At 35.5% G+C, this 20,982-nt stretch overlaps 2 protein-coding genes and 1 pseudogene across 3 annotated transcripts; 2 read left to right on the top strand and 1 right to left on the bottom strand.

Moving 5' to 3' along the window:
• LOC109709821 lies at positions 29 to 4,225 on the top strand (annotated as a pseudogene).
• Positions 8,447 to 13,415, bottom strand: LOC109711045 (protein TRIGALACTOSYLDIACYLGLYCEROL 3, chloroplastic). 2 transcript variants are annotated; one of them, XM_020233930.1, is made up of 11 exons: positions 13,197 to 13,415; positions 12,960 to 13,050; positions 12,156 to 12,284; positions 11,565 to 11,660; positions 11,367 to 11,444; positions 10,533 to 10,594; positions 10,378 to 10,453; positions 9,697 to 9,804; positions 9,275 to 9,450; positions 9,107 to 9,191; positions 8,447 to 8,741 (listed from the first exon to the last, which is right to left on the bottom strand). In XM_020233930.1, the coding sequence occupies exons 1-11, from the start codon at positions 13,307 to 13,309 to the stop codon at positions 8,703 to 8,705; spliced, it is 1,053 nt and encodes a 350-aa protein (XP_020089519.1). In that variant the 5' UTR covers positions 13,310 to 13,415; the 3' UTR covers positions 8,447 to 8,702. The 2 variants fall into 2 exon arrangements, with proteins under 2 accessions (XP_020089519.1, XP_020089521.1); XM_020233932.1 differs by having other exon boundaries at positions 12,960 to 13,047.
• On the top strand, positions 14,803 to 20,324 carry LOC109709812 (actin-related protein 3-like). The gene is made up of 10 exons (XM_020232143.1): positions 14,803 to 15,219; positions 16,251 to 16,485; positions 16,563 to 16,787; positions 17,098 to 17,244; positions 17,857 to 17,949; positions 18,066 to 18,185; positions 18,472 to 18,582; positions 18,716 to 18,841; positions 18,917 to 19,015; positions 19,891 to 20,324. The coding sequence occupies exons 1-10, from the start codon at positions 15,173 to 15,175 to the stop codon at positions 19,969 to 19,971; spliced, it is 1,284 nt and encodes a 427-aa protein (XP_020087732.1). The 5' UTR covers positions 14,803 to 15,172; the 3' UTR covers positions 19,972 to 20,324.

Below are 20,982 nucleotides of genomic sequence, written 5' to 3'. Positions count from 1 at the left end.
TGTTAATGGTTGTTCCCCACAAGTAACATTTAATTCACCTAGTTAACCACTTAATTCCCTCTCGTCAATAACGTTGGCCTCTTCTATAAAGCCTAGCCCTTGGCATCTGTACATTACACACTTAAACAGCAAAAAACTTGTTCTATTGTTTCTCCCTCTCCTTAGTTTCATTTGCACAATGGTGAAAACTTTCATCTTGTTTATAGTTCTAGCACTAGCCATTGCACCTACCTTGAGCATTCCGTTCGACGAGAAGGATCTCGAGTCCGAGGAAAACCTGTGGAACCTTTACGAAAGATGGCGCAGCCACTACTCCGTGCCGCGCGAATTCGACGACACGAGCAAGCGGTTCAACATGTTCAAGGAGAACGTCAAGTTCATCCACGAGTTCAACAAGAAGGGCGCACCGTATAAGCTCGCGCTAAACAAGTTTGGTGACATGACCAAGGAGGAGCTCAAGAAGGGGTACGCGGGCTCGAAGATCCTTCACCACAGGATGCGTAGAGGGACCCGCGCGGTGCGGCGAGTTTCACGCATGAGACCTTCAGCAGCCTCCCTAAATCGATTGATTGGAGGCAAAAGGGTGCAGTTACTGATGTAAAGAATCAGGGCCAATGCGGTAAGAGATCACGCGCATATATAGTTGAAAACTGTTCTTTGAGTCTAAATTTTGTGTTGGTGTTTATAATTTCTACAGTATATTTTTGACAAACCAACTATTTGTATTGTACGGAAAGGAGAAACAATATATAAATTAACATCTCTTCCTGCCATCTTAATAAATTTACCACTATGGTCCCCTTTAATATTTTTCGAGGTCGTGTTGTCTCAACTCCTATAGTTAAATTTATTTGCTAAATAAATAAAATGAATAGCGTGCTATTTTTTTCTTTAAAAATAATTTACAACTATCTTTTTGTCTATTTTTATGGCCAGCAAACTCACCATAAAAAATTGATTACAAGCGTATTGAATGAACAGGAAAGGATGCTCGAATATCATTTTTTCGTCAGACACACCGTTCATATTTTGAATTATATTCTGTGATTTATTCTAACATTTTATAAACAATAAAATAATGTAAGAGATTAAGCAAGAACCACAAAGTTTTTTTTTGTACTTTAGCCATATATATGTTTAACAATACAATATTTATATGCAACTGAACAAACAAAAAAAATAATGTTGCATATTTAAAAATTGCTACTTACTAGCTGTTTCTAGAGCAAATAACAAAGGACTTGATACTTGAGGTCCTTAATTTGACGCCTAATTATTTTATATTTTTACTTAAGTTTATTTTCAAAAAAATAAACAAATCATATTATTATGTTACCTTTCTCTCAAAAGAGAAAACACTTATATGCAACTTTTGTGCGTGTGATCTTGTTTACTTTTGTGCGTGTGATCTTGGTTTTGGTGGTTCAGGGAGCTGTTGGGCCTTTTCAACGGTTGCTGCAGTGGAGGGCATAAATTTCATCAAGACGAAGGAACTTATTTCCTTGTCGGAGCAAGAGCTTGTTGATTGTGATACAACTAATAACGGTTGCGATGGAGGTCTCATGGACTACGCTTTCGAGTTCATCGAAAATAATGGTGGTATTACTAGTGAGGATGTTTACCCTTATAGGGCTGAGCAAGGCACGTGCGGTGCCTCGCAGGTAACTAACTAACAACATATTTGGACGTCGGAGTAAGCTATCGGGTAATATATATTTTGTCCCATATGAAATTTTCTATTATAATTGAAAGTTAGAAATGTATAGCAAGAATATTCTTAGAGGGGCCAAAAAAAAAGTTGTATAATATGTATTTAAAATCAACAATTAATAGCTAAATATATTCTGTTTTCGAAATAAATATAAAAAGTCCAAAGTAATGGAATTGGGAGGAAGGCCATATTGATCCCTATCAGCTTGACCCTCCATCCATTTCTGATCTTTAAGTCATTTTTTTCATAATAAACTAAATCACATCCTAAACAAAATATATTATCTTGAAAAATGTGGATGTCAAAGATTTTTAAGAAATAAAAATCAACCTCTCTCAAGAATCTTCATACCGAATAAGTTATTATCAAATAACTTAATTCGACGGCCAAATAAAAATGTAAATAAAAGGAAGTAATATCTGTTAGTATTTTGATTTTAAAACAAGTGATTTAAAACTTCTTCAAAAGCCCATATGTATTAAAACTTAAATTTGATCTTTGGACTTTGTGGGCAGCCCACTGTCAATGGGCCTTGCCTGGGAGCCCAAGCTTTGGTCTCTTTTCATGTGGTGTTTAGTCCCACATTGGAAAGAGACCCTCACTTGATTTGGTTTATATACTTCTTTATTCTCATTGTTATTACTTGGGAAGTGATGAGAGTGGAGCTCTCGTCTAAATACACGCACGCGCGCACGGCACGAGCACGAGCCGAGCCGGGCCGGCGGCGCGCGTGAACCCGGTTCACTTTATTTTTGTTACACTTTTCAACCAGCCCCAACGGTCTACCTCGGGAAGGTGGTCTTCCCGTTGGAACCCTTCTTTTACTCTCCTATTTACTAGGGTGAGCGGCTGGGTTAGGTGAGTAATGAAATACAGAAACCCTAACCCGAGCCTCTTCCCTTCTCTCTCTTCTCCTTCTTCTTCACTGTTTTGCTGGATCTCTGAAAGCTGTGACGGTTCGTTCTTGCACCACCCTGAAGCCGTGCCGACGGGGTGGACGAAGGTCGTTGTATCGCTAGGAGTGATTGCCGGCGCCTCGTACGTGGAGGGGCAATCTTGCTTCTAGGACAGTGCAATCGCACGCCTCGACTCACAGGCTCCATCTAATCCTTTATTCTCTATAGCTTTTATTCATTGCGTTCTTAATCAACGTTTCTAAAAACAGTGGATAAATTGTTTTCAAACAAAACTGTTTATACAAATATTTGACTAAAGATTTCAAAAGAGAACTAATTTTTCCAACAATATCTCTACGTAGCCTCGTACTTTTGGAATTATAAGATTGTTTTCCCCATTAGATACATTATAAGTAGGATATATAAACTTGTAGTACTTTTTAATTGTTCTATGTGTGTACTTGATTTTCTTTAGTTGAATTCTCCGGTTGTGACGATTGACGGACACGAGAATGTTCCTGCCAATGATGAGGAAGCTTTAATGAAGGCTGCAGCCAACCAGCCGGTATCTGTAGCCATTGAAGCAAGTGGTCAAGCTTTTCAGTTCTATTCCGAGGTATATATGTGTTTATTAAAGTAATTTGTCACCGTAATTTTTATCCTAAAAACCTTAAAAAAGAAAACAAAAATTGCATTCTTAGAAGCTTGATCCAAATTGAACACTTCAATTAGTTTGTCAAATTACTAAGTTGCTTTTAGTAGCCCACAATATAAGCTCATGACTCTATTCATGTATCCTTTTGATTCACCGTTTAGGCTTCTAATGCTAAATTGATAGTAAATGCAATTCGACACAATAACGATGGGCTACATATATGCATGTTGAACTATTACATGAAATATAACTTTTGGTTTTGTTTTGAAAGAATCTGCTTAAATTAATAGATAGTCCAGAACTAGGCGGCGGATCTTCTTGATATCAATGTGGGGGATGGCAAAACCAATAATTCTACTAATACTAAAGTTAATTTACGATCAATCGTAATAACATTTCGATCCAAATGTCCCCTTTAGCTAGCCTTTCAACAAATTTAAATAACAAATGACAAGCGCAATTTAGTTAGGAGTATTTGGTTTTGAGCACATTAGTTCTTTGAATGACGTGAAGTGACTTGTGTGTTACCGTGGAAGGGCGTTTTCACCGGACCGTGTGGAACCGATTTGGACCACGGAGTTGCAATTGTAGGTTACGGCGTCACGCTTCAGGGGACAAAGTATTGGATCGTAAAGAACTCATGGGGTGCTGAGTGGGGAGAAAATGGCTACATTAGAATGCAACGTGGAGTGGAGGCTAAAGAAGGAGTATGTGGGATTGCCATGGAAGCTTCATATCCAATCAAAACTTCTCCTAACCCTTCAATGGAGGAGGATGTATTTAAGAAGGATGAACTCTAAAGCTTGAATGCATGTTAAGGAATTGAACACGTACGAGACTCATAGTTCCAGCTTTTAAGTATTCCACTTGAAAAGCTATAACAACTTTGTGGATGTATATTGTATATATAGTTTCATGGTAATTAAATAATAATGTGTCTCTTATAGCAGTAATGTTGATAAACTTTTGTATTTGTCCTTGAAATTAAATTGTGTTACAAATAAATGGATCTATACATGCTTCAAGTAAAAGAATTAATCGATCGGTCCTCATAATTGTTTTGCTTATTCAGTCACGTACCAGGCCAATGAGTCATGACGTTAATCTATTATTTATTTCGGCTTATTGCCTGTTTGGCATTGTTTGCAGAAAAAAAAAAAAAAAAAATTACTGTAGGAAAGCAACGGTCGGATGTTCATAAAAATTTTAATGCTTTCGTTATAATAAGAAATTGGAAGAGCTCATCACTACAAATAATTTTTTTTCTCAAAAAAAAAATATTGTCGGTGTACGCCTATTTCTATGTTTTTGTAACATGGAAATTTGTAGCTGCATATACATGCATATACAAGTTAATTGCTCAAGTATGAATAGTACACACCATCTTAGTAAGAGTGTCTACTATGCATTTATTGGAAAGCTTGTGGTAGGAGTTTCAACAAAGAATGACTCAATGCTTGGGCCGACCGTTCTTAGAACAAGTGGCAAAGGATTTGGTGGTTGATACCCGAGGTCTCAAGTTCGAATCCTAATTGATTTACATTTCCAGCTAAGTTTATTTCTAAATGAAATAAACGAAACAGATAATGTGCTACCAATCTCTCAAAAAAAAAAAAAAAAAAAGAATGACTCAATCAACTGCTACATACTCTAAACCAAATTTCCTTTTCAAAACTTGATTAATTGCTGGGGTGAATCCCATCTGGCGTAGATTCATTCGAAGATGTTGCTGTCGGAATAAGAACAGATGCTCCTCTTTTTTCGGGTCAAGAGCTGAATAATTGANATTTTGGGGAGGTTTTTTCCTTATTTTTTTTTTTTTTTTTTTGGGGGGGGGGGGGGGGGGGGGGGGGGGATGAATTATTGATAACATTCTAAGCTTCTAGCACTCTACCCTGTGTCTCAACTCTCAATTGTCCTCTTGCATAAAAAAAAGTTATATTATTTTAGTTATATATTTTACCATTATTCAAAAAGACTCAAAAATTTAGAAACAACTAATTTTTTTCCCCTGTAAATAACTTTTCTTCCAATGGCTATGAAGTCATCTTCTCCTGTATCTAACTTACATCCCCGAAATAGTTTCTTTAATCTGGAAGTGCATGCATTTATACGGAATCCCTAACCCTCTAGCCATCAACCTAATTGGTTACCTAGTACAACAATATTGCACTTACATATATATAATATATATATATATATATATAGAGAGAGAGAGAGAATTAGGCTGGAATACTATTAATAGCAAAAAATTTTTTTTGCTATCAAATTTTTAACTCTTGGATAAAAAATTATAAAGTTAGGATGATATTAGTTCTTTAGGATTGAGTGGCCCATCCAGGGTTGAGTGGTTCCCACTAAATTATAATATTTAATCCAATGATTAGAAATGATGAAAGAAATTGGTCCAAAATTTAAAAATTTGATAGCAAAAAAAATTATTTGCCATCAAAACTATTTTAGCCTAACTCTATATATATCCACACCAGGCAGAGGAAGGTCGCTGTGATCACTCCAAGGTAAATTAAAAAGGAGAAGTGAGAATCCACATCACCAACTCACCAAGTCCTTTAGCAATGAACCAAGATATACTATTTCCTTCAGTTAAACGGTTTGATCATTTGGCTCAGAAATTTTTGATAGAAAATCCAATTCAAGGGTGAACGAATATAAAGCAGTGAACAATGTTTATGATATTTCTAAATTCTAATTGATGACCCTGCATAATTCGTAGGCGCGTCATCCGGCGGTTGTGCTTGACGGGCACGAGGATGTTCCGGCCGACAACGAGGACGCTCTAAAGAAAGCTGTGGCCCACCAGTCTGTTTCTGTCGCCATCGTGGTCGAGCCTTCCAATTCTATGTTAAATATAAAAAAAAAAAATGTTTAAACACCGTTCTCTAACAGCTTAAGCTTTTAGAGTACAACGGTTGTTTCACATGGTATCAGAACAGGAGGTCCTGAGTTCGAGTTACGCCAGGCTCCTAACATATTAATTTCCTCCCATTTAATTCAAGTTCACGTCATGGACCGATTAAAAATTTCCGAGCCCAGACGTGAGGGAGAGTGTTAAATATAAAAAAAAAAATGTTTAAATTAGAGAACGGTGTTTAAACATTTTTTTTTTATATTTAACATTCTATTATGAGGTTAGTATCTTCTGCAACATTAATTGGGATAGTAGATCTTACTGTTTCATCAGCTTATCTAATTAAGAGCCTATTATGAGTAGTATATAATGAATTTTCAAAAAAATAAACAAAAAAAAGATTAAAAAAAAAAGTTTTACAAATTGACATAGGTGTATATGATACCTACAATGGCGCTCAGGGTGTTTTCGCTGGAGAGTGTGGAACTGATTTGGATCACAGAGTTGCAGTAGTAGGCTATGGATCTACTCGCAATGGAACAAAGTATTGGATAGTTAGAAATTCGTGGGGTCCGAATGGGGAGAAGATGGATGCATCAGAATGCAGCGCGGAATAAATGCCAGAGAGGGGTTGTGCGGTATCGGTATCGCCATGTCGGCTTCTTACCCCATCAAGACCTCTAACAACCCTGGGCAGATCAAAGAAGAAGAAGCTCCAAAAGATGAGCTTTAGAAGATAAGAGGGTTCTAGCCAAAGTTACCCATCTGAAAATACATGCTGCACTAGTTCGTTGAACCTTTGTGTAGCTACTGTGTAACATAATGGGTTCCCACTAGGGGTGGAAACGAGCCGAGCTCGAGCGAGCTTACCTCGGCTCAAATTCGGCTTGAAATTAATTTCGAGCTTAAATTTAAGCTCAAGCTTGGATTGAAATTAATTTGAGCCGAACTCGAGCGAGCCTAATTTCAAGTCGAGCGAGCTCGAGCCCTAAACGAGCCGCTTGAAATTCTCAACATTATATGATCAATAGTTTAATTTGTATAGAACATTATCTATAATTTGATACAAAAATATGTTTAATAATTCAAAGTACAAAATAATTATATGAAATATAGTAATATAATATGAAAAAAAATAATTTATGAGTTGAATATCTAATTTTTTCAGTCGCACATATTTTTTCTTCCGCCTTCAATCTCTATATTATTCATTTTTATTTATGCAGCCAAAAATAAATAAATTATATAGATAAATATTGGATTAAACTATCCAATCATATATAATTAAAATTAAAATTTTATATGAATAAAAAATTTTTACTTTAAAAATATTCTGTATATTTTTTCAAGCATACAATTAATAGTAAGGTAGGCAACGGCGGGCATATGATGTTACTTGGTAACTTAGAGGGCTTCCGGCTTGGCCAAGGGTGAGAGACAGAAAAAGAGAGAGAAACATATTAAAAATTTAGAGTTCTGTGAAAGAAAGAAAGAAAGAAAAAATATATAAATTTAGTAAGATTTTGCTCTTTTATTTGTCTATTGGGTTTGTTTTTATGGGCCAACAATATTAGCCCAATTTTAACTAAACTCAGATTATTCACTCAGCCTATATATAATTAAAATATATTATATTTATATATTTTTTAATATATATATATAGTGTATAACTACTATGCTATTAAAAATATAGAAAATTTGATATTTTTGAATTTTTGACCATTTGATTAAAAATTGTATGNGATTAAATAATACTCTTAGGATTGAGTGGTCTCTACAAGGTAATAATAATATTAATCCAAAGATAAGAAATGATTAAAGGGATTGATCTAAGAATCAAAAAATCGAAAGCACCAGATCTCTATACTTTCGATAGCATAGTAGCTCTACTATATATATATATATATATATATTCGAGCTTTTCGAGCCTAATTCGAACGAGCCGAGTAATACTCAAGCTCGGCTTGAAATGAATTTCGAGCCTTTTTTTTTTGTTCAAACTTGGCTCATTTAATTTCGAGTCGAGCTCGAGCGAGCCAAATATCGAGTCGAACGCGAGTCGAACGCGAGCCGGCTCGCTCATTTGCCAGCCCTAGTTCCCACGTTGTAGTGTGTTTAGTAAGCTCTTGCTTCTTTTATTGTCATCGCATGCTTTGCCTACAATTCCGTTCGTGGAGATTGGAGTTCGTTCATCAGAAGAGTAGGAGAGTTTTGAGACATTGCATAAGCCATCTCCATTGGTAACCCCTTATCCAAATTAATCCCATCCTTCCAAGCCAAAAAAAACTTAGAGATAACACGAAGAACAAAAATTCTCCTTCAAAAAATTTCTCTCTCTTCAAAGTGAAAACCAGGTATTGCCTTATATACAACTACCAATCCGCAATTTGCGATACAGAATGCTGCATTAGACAAATGGGCCATGCAGTTAGGGAGAGAGAGAGAGAGAGAGAGAGAGAGAGAGAGAGAGAGAGAGATACTCGTATATTAGCACAATAGATGATTGTATATTAATGCTCAATATAACAGAGGACAAAGGAGACAAAAGTTCGGCAGCTTTATAAAGCATTCTCAGTATCTTATAGGCCCATCCAAGCTACCAGAAGCAAACTGCAAAGCGAGAGAAACAAATAAGATCAATTTCAAAACAAAAGACAAACATTTAAGGTGGCATTAAGTTCCACAGTAAAAAAAAAAAAAAAAAAAAAAAAAAAAAAAAAAACTGTTGCAAACAGCTCTCAGGGGAAAGAAAAAATGCGTTACATGAAAAAGGACATTTGTTTCATTGGGCTCTAGTATGGTGTAGAGACACAAGTGTTCTAGGTTTTCAGTTCCAGAAAAGAAAAGTAGGTAGTTGCCTAAAGTAGGAAACTGTTTTTAATCTAGGAGTGTTTCATGTGGAATCAAACAGTTAAAAAAAACCAAAAAAAAAAATCTGCCTGAAACTGTATATACGAGAAAGGAGTAGTGTATACCTGTCTAACAATGGGGTTAGTGGATCTCGTGAACTCCTGTGTCATTCCTTCCCACACTATCCTTCCCTCATAGAGAAACAACAATCTAGCAACAAGAGTTCCTTGTTAATCTTTAAGATGAAGAGAGAGCTGGGTAGATAATTCAAAGGGTAGCTAATTAGTAATTACCTATCAACAGCTCTTCTTATTGTGCTATGTTGATGAGTGACAACCACGTAAGATGCTATCTTTCCTGGTATACCAAGAGCGTCGTTCCTTCTCACATGTACAGAACGTATAAGATCTTCCACGACAGTGGAAGCAATTGGGTCAAGCCCTGCCGTGGGTTCATCATATAACAGCACCTGATTAAAGGAAAAAAAAAAATATTGCAATTTTTCTCCCATTATGAGAGCAGACACATTAATCAAATAGTTTTAAAAAAAAAGGAACGTAAAAATACGTTACAGCGAAAGACACAGGAAGTTAAAGAGTAATTTGGATGCTGACTCGAGCATCATGAAATGCAACATGAGCAGTTGGTTTAGGAAATAAAGACACAATTTGAGTTTAAATATATTCTAATTGCTAATATGTAGTCATGGATATACCTCTGGTTCTATCATTTCCTTCGTATCATCGAAGATTATGGAGCGAGCTAATGCTACCCTCTTTTTCATGCCGCCGGACAGTTCGGAAGGAAAGCGGTCCTCCACACCCTGCATGCACGACAGTTAGGCTCTCCTCATATCTTAATTATCCAAAAACTATATAAATAAGGAATATAGATGAATAAAGTGAGATAAATAATGCGAAAAAAAGAAAAGGAATTGATCACCCTTATAGGTCAGAATATGAATCTGCACATGCAGGGGAAGAATAGAATAAATGAAGGACTTACTCAAAAATATCAGATAATTATTAGTAAGTGTAAAATATAAGAAATTATCATGGCTGATTTCCAAAAGAAACATAGATCAGAGTAAGACAGTTTTCTCAGATCTTGAAAATTCGAATCTATATGGAAATTTCTGTGCTCGACGTACCAAGATCTGTGGAATGCAAAGTATAATTAATATCATTTCCGGACGTATTAAGAATCCAGAAACTTTAGATGAGAAAATCATTTCTTTGTTTCTGGAATGTTGACACCAGATAGAATGGTGAAATAAAAACAGATAAATCTCACTTATATCTGTATGTATAAGGGAAATTAGTCTGTACTTGCAAGATAAGTTTGATCTTTCTGTAGCCGAGTTCTAAGATAAGTAATATACATTTACTTAATTTACCTTCAACCCAACTGCAGCCAAAGTTTCTGTTACCCTCTCTAATATCCGATTCTCAGGCATTTTGGAGTTTTCATACCTAATTGATGTCAAGAAATACAAAATTAGCAAACAGTCTGGATTTGATTGACTAGCTTAAAATTGAGATCATCCCTTACAATAGAAAACCAACATTTTCACGGACTGTTAGAGAGTCAAAAAGTGCTGCGCTCTGAAACACCTGTGTAATTAAAGTTAAATATAAGTCAAACCCCCAAGGAAAAAAAAAAAAAAATCGATTCATGTATTAGAATGCTTGGACTGACTTCAGAAACACAATATGTACAACTAATACTTTAATTAGACAATATTTCCATTTACTAGCAACAAATAATAAGGTAATTAGACAATATTTCCATTTACTTCCAACAAATAATAAGGCAGTGTTAGGTTGGGCATTCCATTTTCTGTGAAATCCTGCTATCCCCTATTATTCTGTGAAGATAACATCTTTGAAAAATAGTTGTTGATATTTCCATTTACTTCCAACAAATAATAAGGCAGTGTTAGGTTGGGCGTTTTCTATCCCAGTGATAGAGAGAAATATCAACAACTATTTTTCAAAGATGTTATCTTCACAGAATAATAGGGGATAGCAGGATTTCACAGAAAATGGAATGCCCACGAGGATAGCACTGTTACACAGTTCACCATGGAAATGCTATCCTGGAACTAGAGTTGCCCATGAGGATAATTGAACTGTCACATCTTAGGTGGACATTCAAGATATCCCAAAGTGTTTGGTCGGATAGTGGGGACATTTACCACTATCACCATTCTAACCACCAATCTAACACTAACTAGCTACTAGAAAATTGAAAACAGCCATTTGCTAAATTAGATACATAATTCCCACTTAAACTTTGAGAGCCAGAATATCTAGTAAATTTAGTAAGCCAAACACTTCCCACAAAAAAAAAGAAAAGAAAAATATAAGTATGGTGTTTCCGTACCAAGCCAATTCGGAGGCCCGGAATCTCCTCATCACTAATTAAACCATGCCTTTTTCTTCCACAAATGAAAACGTCACCCTGCTCATCATCAAAGAAATCATGCATTATATAATATCCTTTATCCAAGAAAACTGCTGTCAATTAGTTAATTGTCCGACAAACTCTTCAAACACAAATCTGAGGCGGGGACTCAATAACCTTGTCGGGGGCTAAAAGCCCAGCCATAACCTTCAATATAGTAGACTTGCCAGTGCCTGAAGGCCCAATTATACCCACAGCTTCTCCGTGTCTAATCTGAGAAAGGAAAAGATCATTAATTTACTCTATATTTAACAGATTAAAGGAGTTTCTTAAAGCAGAAGGCTACAAAAATAACCAGCATAGGCAAGAATTTTCAGATTTCAAATTCCTAAAATTCAACAGCATATGTCCTATACTAATAAGAGGACAAGGAACAGATGTAACACTATATTGATCATGAAACAATTAGGTTCCAAATACTAAAAGAGTAACGGGGATGAAAAATAAATCCATCATGCTGAAGCTCTTTGTCATTGTTCTGAAGATATAGAATACTGACAGAGCATACAACGACAACAAAACAATATATATTTCAACTTGGGACAATTTGTTAATAGATAGTATCATATCTCATAGTAGTAAAATCAGGCATGCAAATCATGAATTAAAATCTGAATACTATTTATTCTATGCATCGAGCATGCAAAACTAAGCAACCTTACACGAAACATATAAAAAAATAATAAAAAAAAAAAACTAAAAACACACCTTGAAGCTGACACCTCTCAAAATATGTTTGTCTCCAAAGGACTTGTGGACATCTCTACATTCGATAAGGACGTCAGCATCATCTATACTATCTCTGACGACTCCCAAGTTATCAGCAAGACATGGATGCTAATAGAATAAGACAAATAAGTCATTATGAAAACGAAAATTAAACCGAATATCTATGGGCTGTAAATTACCAAACAATAATCAGCCTAAATCAACTCTTTGGAGAATCATTCATGGGAGCAGCATAACTGAAATACCCAAAATAGTCACCAGCTAGATATAATCAAGAACAAAGTTACAATCATAGAGCAAGAAAGTGACATTAAATTGCCGCATTTTTCAGCCCTGCATTCGAATTGAGAAAGTTTCGTGAGCTTCAAATTTTACAATTACACCATATTAGATCCACTTGAGATAATATGCAAGGGAAAAAAGATTCAGAGCCACCTTATCTTTGCCTGATCTACAATTCACTTAAAACATTGAAATACACCAGCTCAATAATAATTCCCTTGCAATTCACCGCAAAACCTCATTTCCGTTAATTAGGTCAGGGGATGTCAATTAGTCACAAGATCATGCGTTAGTCAAAATTTCCTATAAAATATCTCATCAATTTGACAAAACCACGGTTTTACAGTGTATTACGACAGAAACATCATTTTGGAATTAATTGCAGCGTTTCAAAGTTCAGGAAACGAATTGCAAATCGGTTTTTGGTTATATGTATCTAAAGATCAGAAGGAAATAAAAGCAACCATTTCAATCGATTAACATGAAGAATACATGTGCTACCTCATTCACGTTCTTAGCACCATCCAAATTCCGGCTTTCCGCAGCTGATGTGCTTCCACACGCCATCCAACAGCGCCTCGCGGGCGTTCTACTGAACGTGCCTCACAAAGAAACACCGATTAATCACAACACACAAACTACTATAGATTGCTCATATCCACAGTTCGCGAATTTTGAATGATTCTAGGGCTTTTCCTCCTAGAAAAGTGAATTGAGCACGAAATCGGCGATGCTTACCTCGATGAGGAGGGGAGAGCAGAGGTGAATAGGGGAGATCCGGAGAAGCTTCGTCTACGGGAGGGGTGAAAACTACTAGGGCAACCTATGGCGTTCGGTATCGTCGTTCCCATGTCCAAGCCCCTGAGCTCTCTCTCTCTCTCTCTCTCTCTCTCTCTCTCTCTCTCCACCCTCTCCGTTTTCGTTGAATCGTGGGTCCGTTGCGTAGTAAGCAACTGTTGGATTCTGACCTTCTTAGCCCATTTTGGCCCACGAGGTCCTTTTGATTTTGGAAAGCAAAATGTAACTTACGGAGGTTGGTGGATATGGATAATCTATATTTTATCCAAATTCAAATCCGAATGAAACTGTATTTATTTAATATTAAATGAATACATATATAAAAAATAAAAACTCGACTAATTCGTATTTGGGTATGAATTTTGTTTTTATCTAACCTAAATTTAAATAAATTTTATAATATATAATGTATAAAAATATTTAATGCTATATTTAAATTTATATTTTAAAATTTTAGATTTAATATAATATTTTTTAAATATATAAAGAGAAATAATTATTTCGGATTCAGATTTTTGGGTTTACGGTTGGATTCGGTTTTGTATGTAAATTTTCAAAATCCGCCAGGTTCGTATTTTGGATCCGCTCTCGGGTTTGGATTCAAATTTTTAAAATTTTTTGAAAATTCATAAAAGTTTTACAAATAAAAAATGAATTTTTTACGCCTATATAAGGATATAACTTTGACCTAGAATTTACGAAACCACATTGAATTTTTTACACAAAAGAATGATCGAAGAAGTAGCAGCTTTGAGATGCGTGGGTTAGTAAAATTTACACCTAATTTAGACGTGTACGGTTATCATTGCCTTTTACAAATTATACAATTTGATCATTAGATTTATTTTTAGTCACACAAATCATGTTTTTTTTTTTGTGTGTGTGTACACTTTTCTGCCTATTTACTCCTTCCTACCAAGCCAAACATACAACTTTGCAAAGTGTAACATTACTCATCTGGGAAATGCTTTGCACATGTTGATAAATGATAATCAAAACAATTAATATTAATATTATCGCAATGATTTATTAATAATTTACAAAAACTAATTTCTGCGATGTGGGTGGTGGAGCTAAGCTATCAATCATTTTTTTTTTTTTGAGATAAATAGCATGCTTTATTTATTTTATTTAGAAATAAATTTAATTAAAAATATGAATCAACTAAGATTGAAATTTGAAATATCGGATATCAACCAAGAAGTCATTTGCCACTAACTTTAGAAACAGCCAATTAAGCTATCAATCATTTAGGCACGAAACATCAAAGTAGACATGGCAAACATTTTGACCGAAAAATGCTTTCTTGGGACGGAAGATGTTCCACTCGATCATCAATCAGTTGGGCTCGGAATATCAAAATAGACCAAACAACATACATTTTGACCGATATAATCTTAATTAAAATAATTACTAAATATCCGCAACATTTCAGAGTAAATAATAATAATAATAATAATAATAATAATAATAAGTTAATACGAAAAATAAAAGGGGTAAAATAAAACTGTAACCAAGGGTTAATCGATGCGTTTCTAGAGTAAAGCCCATTTGCCTTCGCTCTTCCCGCTTCCCGGTTTCACGTTTGTTGTTTATAATTTCTCATTTCATATTTTATTAAAATTTTAGGATTCTCTATTGAGAGGGGGGAGAGAGGCTTGTTTAAGAGCGCGAACGTGGAACTAGTAGATAAAGTAGTCGCATCCTGTTGGGTTAGATAATTAATTGGTAATTAATAATCGAGGTGAGGTTAGGAAGGGAGCATCGGGAGCATCGAAGAATCAAAATGATCTGCAGCAGCGGCGGCGAGTTGACTCGTATACGATGAACAATAACTCCCTCTTGCATCTCGGCGACGGTTGCGGCGGCGGCGGCGGCGGCGGCGGCGGATCCTAATCCAACCTCAGTCCTCTCTAATGGACCCGACGGCTCGGCCGGCCGTCGTCATCGACAACGGAACCGGGTACCGATTCCATTCTCCTCCTCCCCTCCTCCTCTGATTCACGGTGTTTTGATTTATCATCATGTCTATAATCATGTCATAATCATGGAGTAATAGAGTTGGATGTGATTACCGGAGAACGGAATTCGAGATGGAGATGGATGCATCTTGTTGTGTGAACGATATTGATCTGCCTCGCACGCCAAGTGCTCGAAGAAAAGTCACAGCCGCCTAATCATCTGCAGGGAATGATAAAATTAGAATAAATATTAGGCAAAAAAAGAATCTGTAGATACTAGATACTTAAAGTTGTAATTTTATGAAATTAGTTACTCGAGGAAACAACTAGTGCATTGGCTGGATCATTGTGCACCAAGACAAGATGCTTTATTCTTAAGTAGCTTCCATGCGGCATGAGAAATGTTACCGTATTATGCATATATTGGTCTCACAGGTGTTGACTAGTAGGGTTTAGAAAGTTGCGCTACTTTCGTTGGTGATTGGTGTCTCTAATTTAACGATTGCTTTAATACTGAGGCCTTGATTGGATGATTGGAATAAGTTACCGTATGCAAGAGTTTTTTGTGCAATTAGAAAGTAGGAGTTTGATTTTTGTTCATTGACAGGCCTTGGCATACATGATTTTGTAGGATAGCATATTTTAGCTACGAGATGATTTATCTTATTCCGAAAAAAAGGGCTTGAAGGATGAATATACTATTTCATCTAGACTTTTGACCGCGCTCCTTGCTTCCAATCATAATTGAAAATCCTCATACAGAATAGAATATCACCGGTTAGCTTATTCCGACGTCCAAACAGAGCCTTAGGGTTTTCTTTTTAGAATAGATTCTTCCTTCAACTGTTAATACTTTACAGTTTAAGATAATCTAGCTCATGCTATTCAATTCCTCCTTTTTTACTTCCTTGCGTTTCGGTCATTACAAGCGACTCCCTTTGAAGTTTGAAGTATCAATATCCTATCTCATTTCAGTTTTTGTGTGTATATAATACCCATTTGTGCTCAGTATTGTCAGATTCTCTTGCTTCAGGTACACCAAACTGGGATTTTCTGGTAACTCAGAGCCATCTTTCGTCATTCCGACCGTTGTAGCTGTCAATGAATCATTCCTAAATCAGTCAGATATCTGTCGCAATGAGAATTGGGCAGCACAGTATAATGCAGGCATAATGGCGGATCTTGATTTCTTCATTGGGGAGGAAGCTCTTTCTCAGTTCCGGTCTAGTGGCCTATATAATCTACATCATCCTATTAATCATGGTCTGGTACGTATCCGGCATTAAGACATCATCTTGTTAGTTTAAACTATCATATTTTGATGATAAAGTGCTTATTTTTGCAGGTTGACAATTGGGATACTATGGAAAAATTTTGGCAGCATGGTATTTTCAATTACTTACGTTGTGATCCTGAAGAACATTACTTTCTTCTAACTGATAGTCCTGTTAGTTCACCTGAAAGCCGTGAATATACCGGAGAAATTATGTTCGAGACATTTAATGTCCCAGGGCTCTACATTGCCGTCCAATCTGTCCTTGCTCTATCTGCTGGATATTCAGTTCCTAAGGTTGGTTACGTTAGTCAGCTAGTTATAATCCTCTTCTATTAGTTCTTTGTGTTGTATATGGTTCCTAAGCTTGGGCCCTCTATTTTTTATTTGTTTTCTCATTATTTATGGTTTGTTATAGTCTTCAACATTTTTGGTTTGCTTTATCTCTTGACATCAAAAAATTACGTTTTATCGACTACATCATCTTCGGAAATGAATTGTAAATACTATCTTGTTTGTTAAGGACTGTTATTCATGATTTTACTACGGAAGATTTATTAAGCAGAGCTTCATTTCCTTTTTAAGGTTGACCAATTTATTCTATCAGTCTGATATGACAGGGGTCGTAATCGATATCGGAGATGGTTTCCCTCATGTTGTGCCTGTCGTGAATGGCTATGTAATTGGAAGCAGCATAAAACCTTTTCCCGTCGCAGGCAATGATGTAACTCAATTTGTTTTGCAACTTTTACAGGTATAACTGTTTAAAGTAGTTCAGATTATCAGTCTATGTATAATTTATATGTTGAAATTTTGACCTTTTTTTAAGCTTTCAGTCACATTAAACAGCTAATAAGCTTTAAATAATGCTCCCAGTTTATGCTGGACATTGATGCTTGCCTTGGCGTTTGTCACATTTTCCAGTATAGAGTTTGCATTGTTGTGGCTTTTTACAGTTTTTATCATTGTGGGTTTTTAATTTATCTCCACCTATATTTGCTTTCTTATTGTTGTACTAAACTATAGTTCTGAAGAACTATATTATTTGCATCAAGGATTGGATTGTCATGGCAAACCCTGTGCCTATCTAGCCTCAATCCACTTAAATTCCTGTTATGGTCCATACCTCGCTGTAAGCCTGACACGTAGATCCTTGTCTTACCTATTTTCTCCTTCCCCTTAAATAAATTATCTTTTCTCATTTAATTGTAAACAATCTTTTGTTATTTAGGGAAATTTTTTGTTTGAATTTATTGCACAGATATAATGAGTGTATATATATATATATATATATATATTTATGGAAGATTGTATCAATGCAATTAAGCTGCTAATAATAATAAGCCTTGTATTGCAATTTATGCAGGAAAGGGGGGAACTTATACCGCCAGACGAATCATTAGAAATAGCTCGTAAGGTGAAAGAAACGTATTGCTACACTTGTACAGACATTGTCAAGGTAATTCTTTTTGCTCAATGCAAATTGCAGTCTATATTATTTCTTTCATGGTCCACGTATGTTTCCATGGCCAAACATGAGAGAATAATGACGTTTATCCTTTTTTGCGGGCTCAGGAGTACAATAAGCATGACAGGAAACCTGAAAAGTACATAAAGCAATGGTCTGGCATTAAACCAAAGACTCGGGTGCCATACTCAGTTGATGTTGGATATGAAAGGTTTCTTGGTCCTGAGGTTTTTTTTCATCCTTATTTTATTAACTTCGCTCACTTTAAAGAGAATTTTTTTTGGAAATTATTTGCAATTTCGTTTTTTCTAACTTTTTAGTTACTTTCTGCTAGATGTGTTGTATTTAAAACTTAAGAAGAACTTAAGAAGAAGAAGATTTCTATTGAATTTTCCATTTAGAGTTCTCAAATTTTCACAGTCATCTGTCATATTTGCTTAACTTTGATGATGGAATGTACCAATTAGTTTCATTTATTGTACATAATTTACCAATCGTCCATTTCATTTGCAGATCTTCTTTCATCCTGAGATTTTCTGTAGTGATTTTTCTACTCCTTTGCCTGATGTGATTGACATGTGTGTTCAGTCATCACCAATAGACACGAGAAGGGCTCTGTATAAGGTACTACTTAAATATTATCACGTCTCATTTGATATAATATTCAATGAATTACCTAGTTAAAGAAAGATACAAATCTAGTTGTATGTATTCCCTTATTCGAAAGCTCTTTTGTTACTCTTGTATGTGGTCTCAGAATATAGTCTTATCTGGAGGATCAACCATGTTTAAGGACTTCCATAAAAGATTGCAGAAGGATGTAAAGAAGATAGTGGACGATCGCATCGCTGCATCGAGTGCCCGACTTGGTTTGGATGTAAAAGTTAGTATAGAATTGTTACAATAATATTGTTCCTATTTGGAAAGATATAACCATTTTGCCCACTTTTTCTTCCAGCCTCAACCCGTTGAAGTTAACGTTGTCACCCATCCTATACAGCGATATGCCGTTTGGTTTGGAGGTTCTGTAGTTGCATCTATGCCAGAATTTTACCAGGTATATGTTTGTTTTCATTTTTTATCTCTCTTTATACTTCTATGTTACTAGCAATATGATTCATGGATGGTCCAGAATTTGCGATATATTTATTTCAGAGGTTGTATTTATATAAGTTTTAACTATTTGATGCCTAGGAGTCAATTCTTATTTGAGGGTTTTTTTTCTCTTTTTTTTTAAGAAAAATGAAGAAGCGATAAACACCTCAACCAGATTCATTCATTGTTCAAATGAACAAGCAAAAGGGAGGCAACAGGCCTCCAGCTACAAAAGAGGCTAAAACACCCCAAAGAAGTGAAAAACTAAGAGAACATGAGAGCAAAGAGAAGAAAGCAGCAAACTAAAACAAAGATCAGAACTAATTTGAATTATCTTAAAAATTACTTTTTATAATTGATGGTCTTGCTAGTATGTGTCTATGAAGTATGCTAAAAGAGATAATGTTAATTATTTAAGAACTCCTGTAATTCTGATATGATTTCAGGTCTGAAAGAGATCCTGTTGATGCTAACTTTTACCCATTCTTCCTTTAGAGAGGCGACACTTCCAGCTTGCTTGGTTGACTCTGAAGTTCTTAGTCGGTCATTGGCTAAATGAGTCAATGTTTATCCGATACCCTAAAGACCATGTCTAAATACCATACATTGAACCTTCAATTCAGATTAGAAAACTAGATTTCTTCCATTACAATATTTCCAGATCGTGCTTCAAAGTTTTAAATCCAATATTTCTGCCTATCATAGTGAAATACTTGATGCGGCCAACGGACATGGAAACTTTTGTTTTCTCACAATATCATTTCAATTGACAACTTGTTAGCATTACCTGTTGCTGCATCATGATACTTTTTCTTCTTTTCCATTTTTTCGGTGCAGGCATGCCACACGAAAGAAGATTACGAGGAGTATGGAGCCAGCATATGCCGCACAAGTCCTATCTTCAAAGGGATGTACTGACGCTTAGAACAATGTTCCTTTAGTCAACTATACGATTTTAGCTCATCTTTTGTGGTTGAATATAGCAATTCTTTGATCTCCATTTAAATTTTTTTCAGCTGCCTCGCAGTTAGGTAGTTAACGCCTTTAGTTCTTCGATTTGTAAATCATACGTTGTACAAAGGCTTGGTTGTAGCGAATCTCATGTCAAAGGAAGTGTATCTTTGATGCTCTAGGATAGTGGAATACCAGTGATTCATTTTTGTTTTCTTCAGTTACTAGAAACCAGTTATTTCAATGGTTCCCAATAGATGTCATTTATTTTTCAATGTTGCACTTGTCTTTGAGTAGTATTATAGATTTTTGAATTGGTATAACTACTACATTGCTCTGAGAACTAGGTTCATTGGCTGTAAGTGTGATTTTTCTTCTTCCTCCTAAAAACCAGTTCTGAGTTTACATGTTTTAGAGTTGTAGAGATATATTTGTAACCTACTTGTTACGATATGCGGAACTTAATATTTATTTTATTTTTTTCGTCTGTAGGTAGCATAATTTTTTCGCAATCTCAAGTTGTGCCTTACAGCTGCCGGTTGCAAAAGTTTAAGAATGGGGTCTCCTAATTAATTGCTCCTATTGCAAAAGTTTAAGAATGGGGTCTCCTAATTAATTGCTCCTAGCTGATTGCCGGCTGTTATTACTGCGAAAAACACCCTATATCTTGCTACATATGTAATATGTAATTCATAGATGTTGGGCTTATTTTGAGATCCGAGTTTGCCAGATATGTTATTACAAGTAAACTTGGATTTAGTTTAATATTACGTTTTCAAATACATCAACTTTCATAACTTACAAAAGTTTAAAAATATATATAAAAATATTTTGAATTTTTCCTCCTTCAATTATGCAAAATTAGAAGTTGTCACAAAGAGGTGGTTAAAAAAAAAAAAAGAATTAAGCCTGGATACTATTGTCTCCCAGCGCCAGCTAATAAGACCTCAAAGCCAGCTGTTTCCTTCCCCCCCCCCC

This window comes from Ananas comosus, linkage group 5 (genome assembly GCF_001540865.1).
Source record: "Ananas comosus cultivar F153 linkage group 5, ASM154086v1, whole genome shotgun sequence".
Taxonomy (NCBI): Eukaryota; Viridiplantae; Streptophyta; class Magnoliopsida; order Poales; family Bromeliaceae; genus Ananas; species Ananas comosus.
The sequence above is the reverse complement of the archived record's forward strand: the minus strand, read 5'-3'. Positions and strand labels throughout refer to the sequence as shown.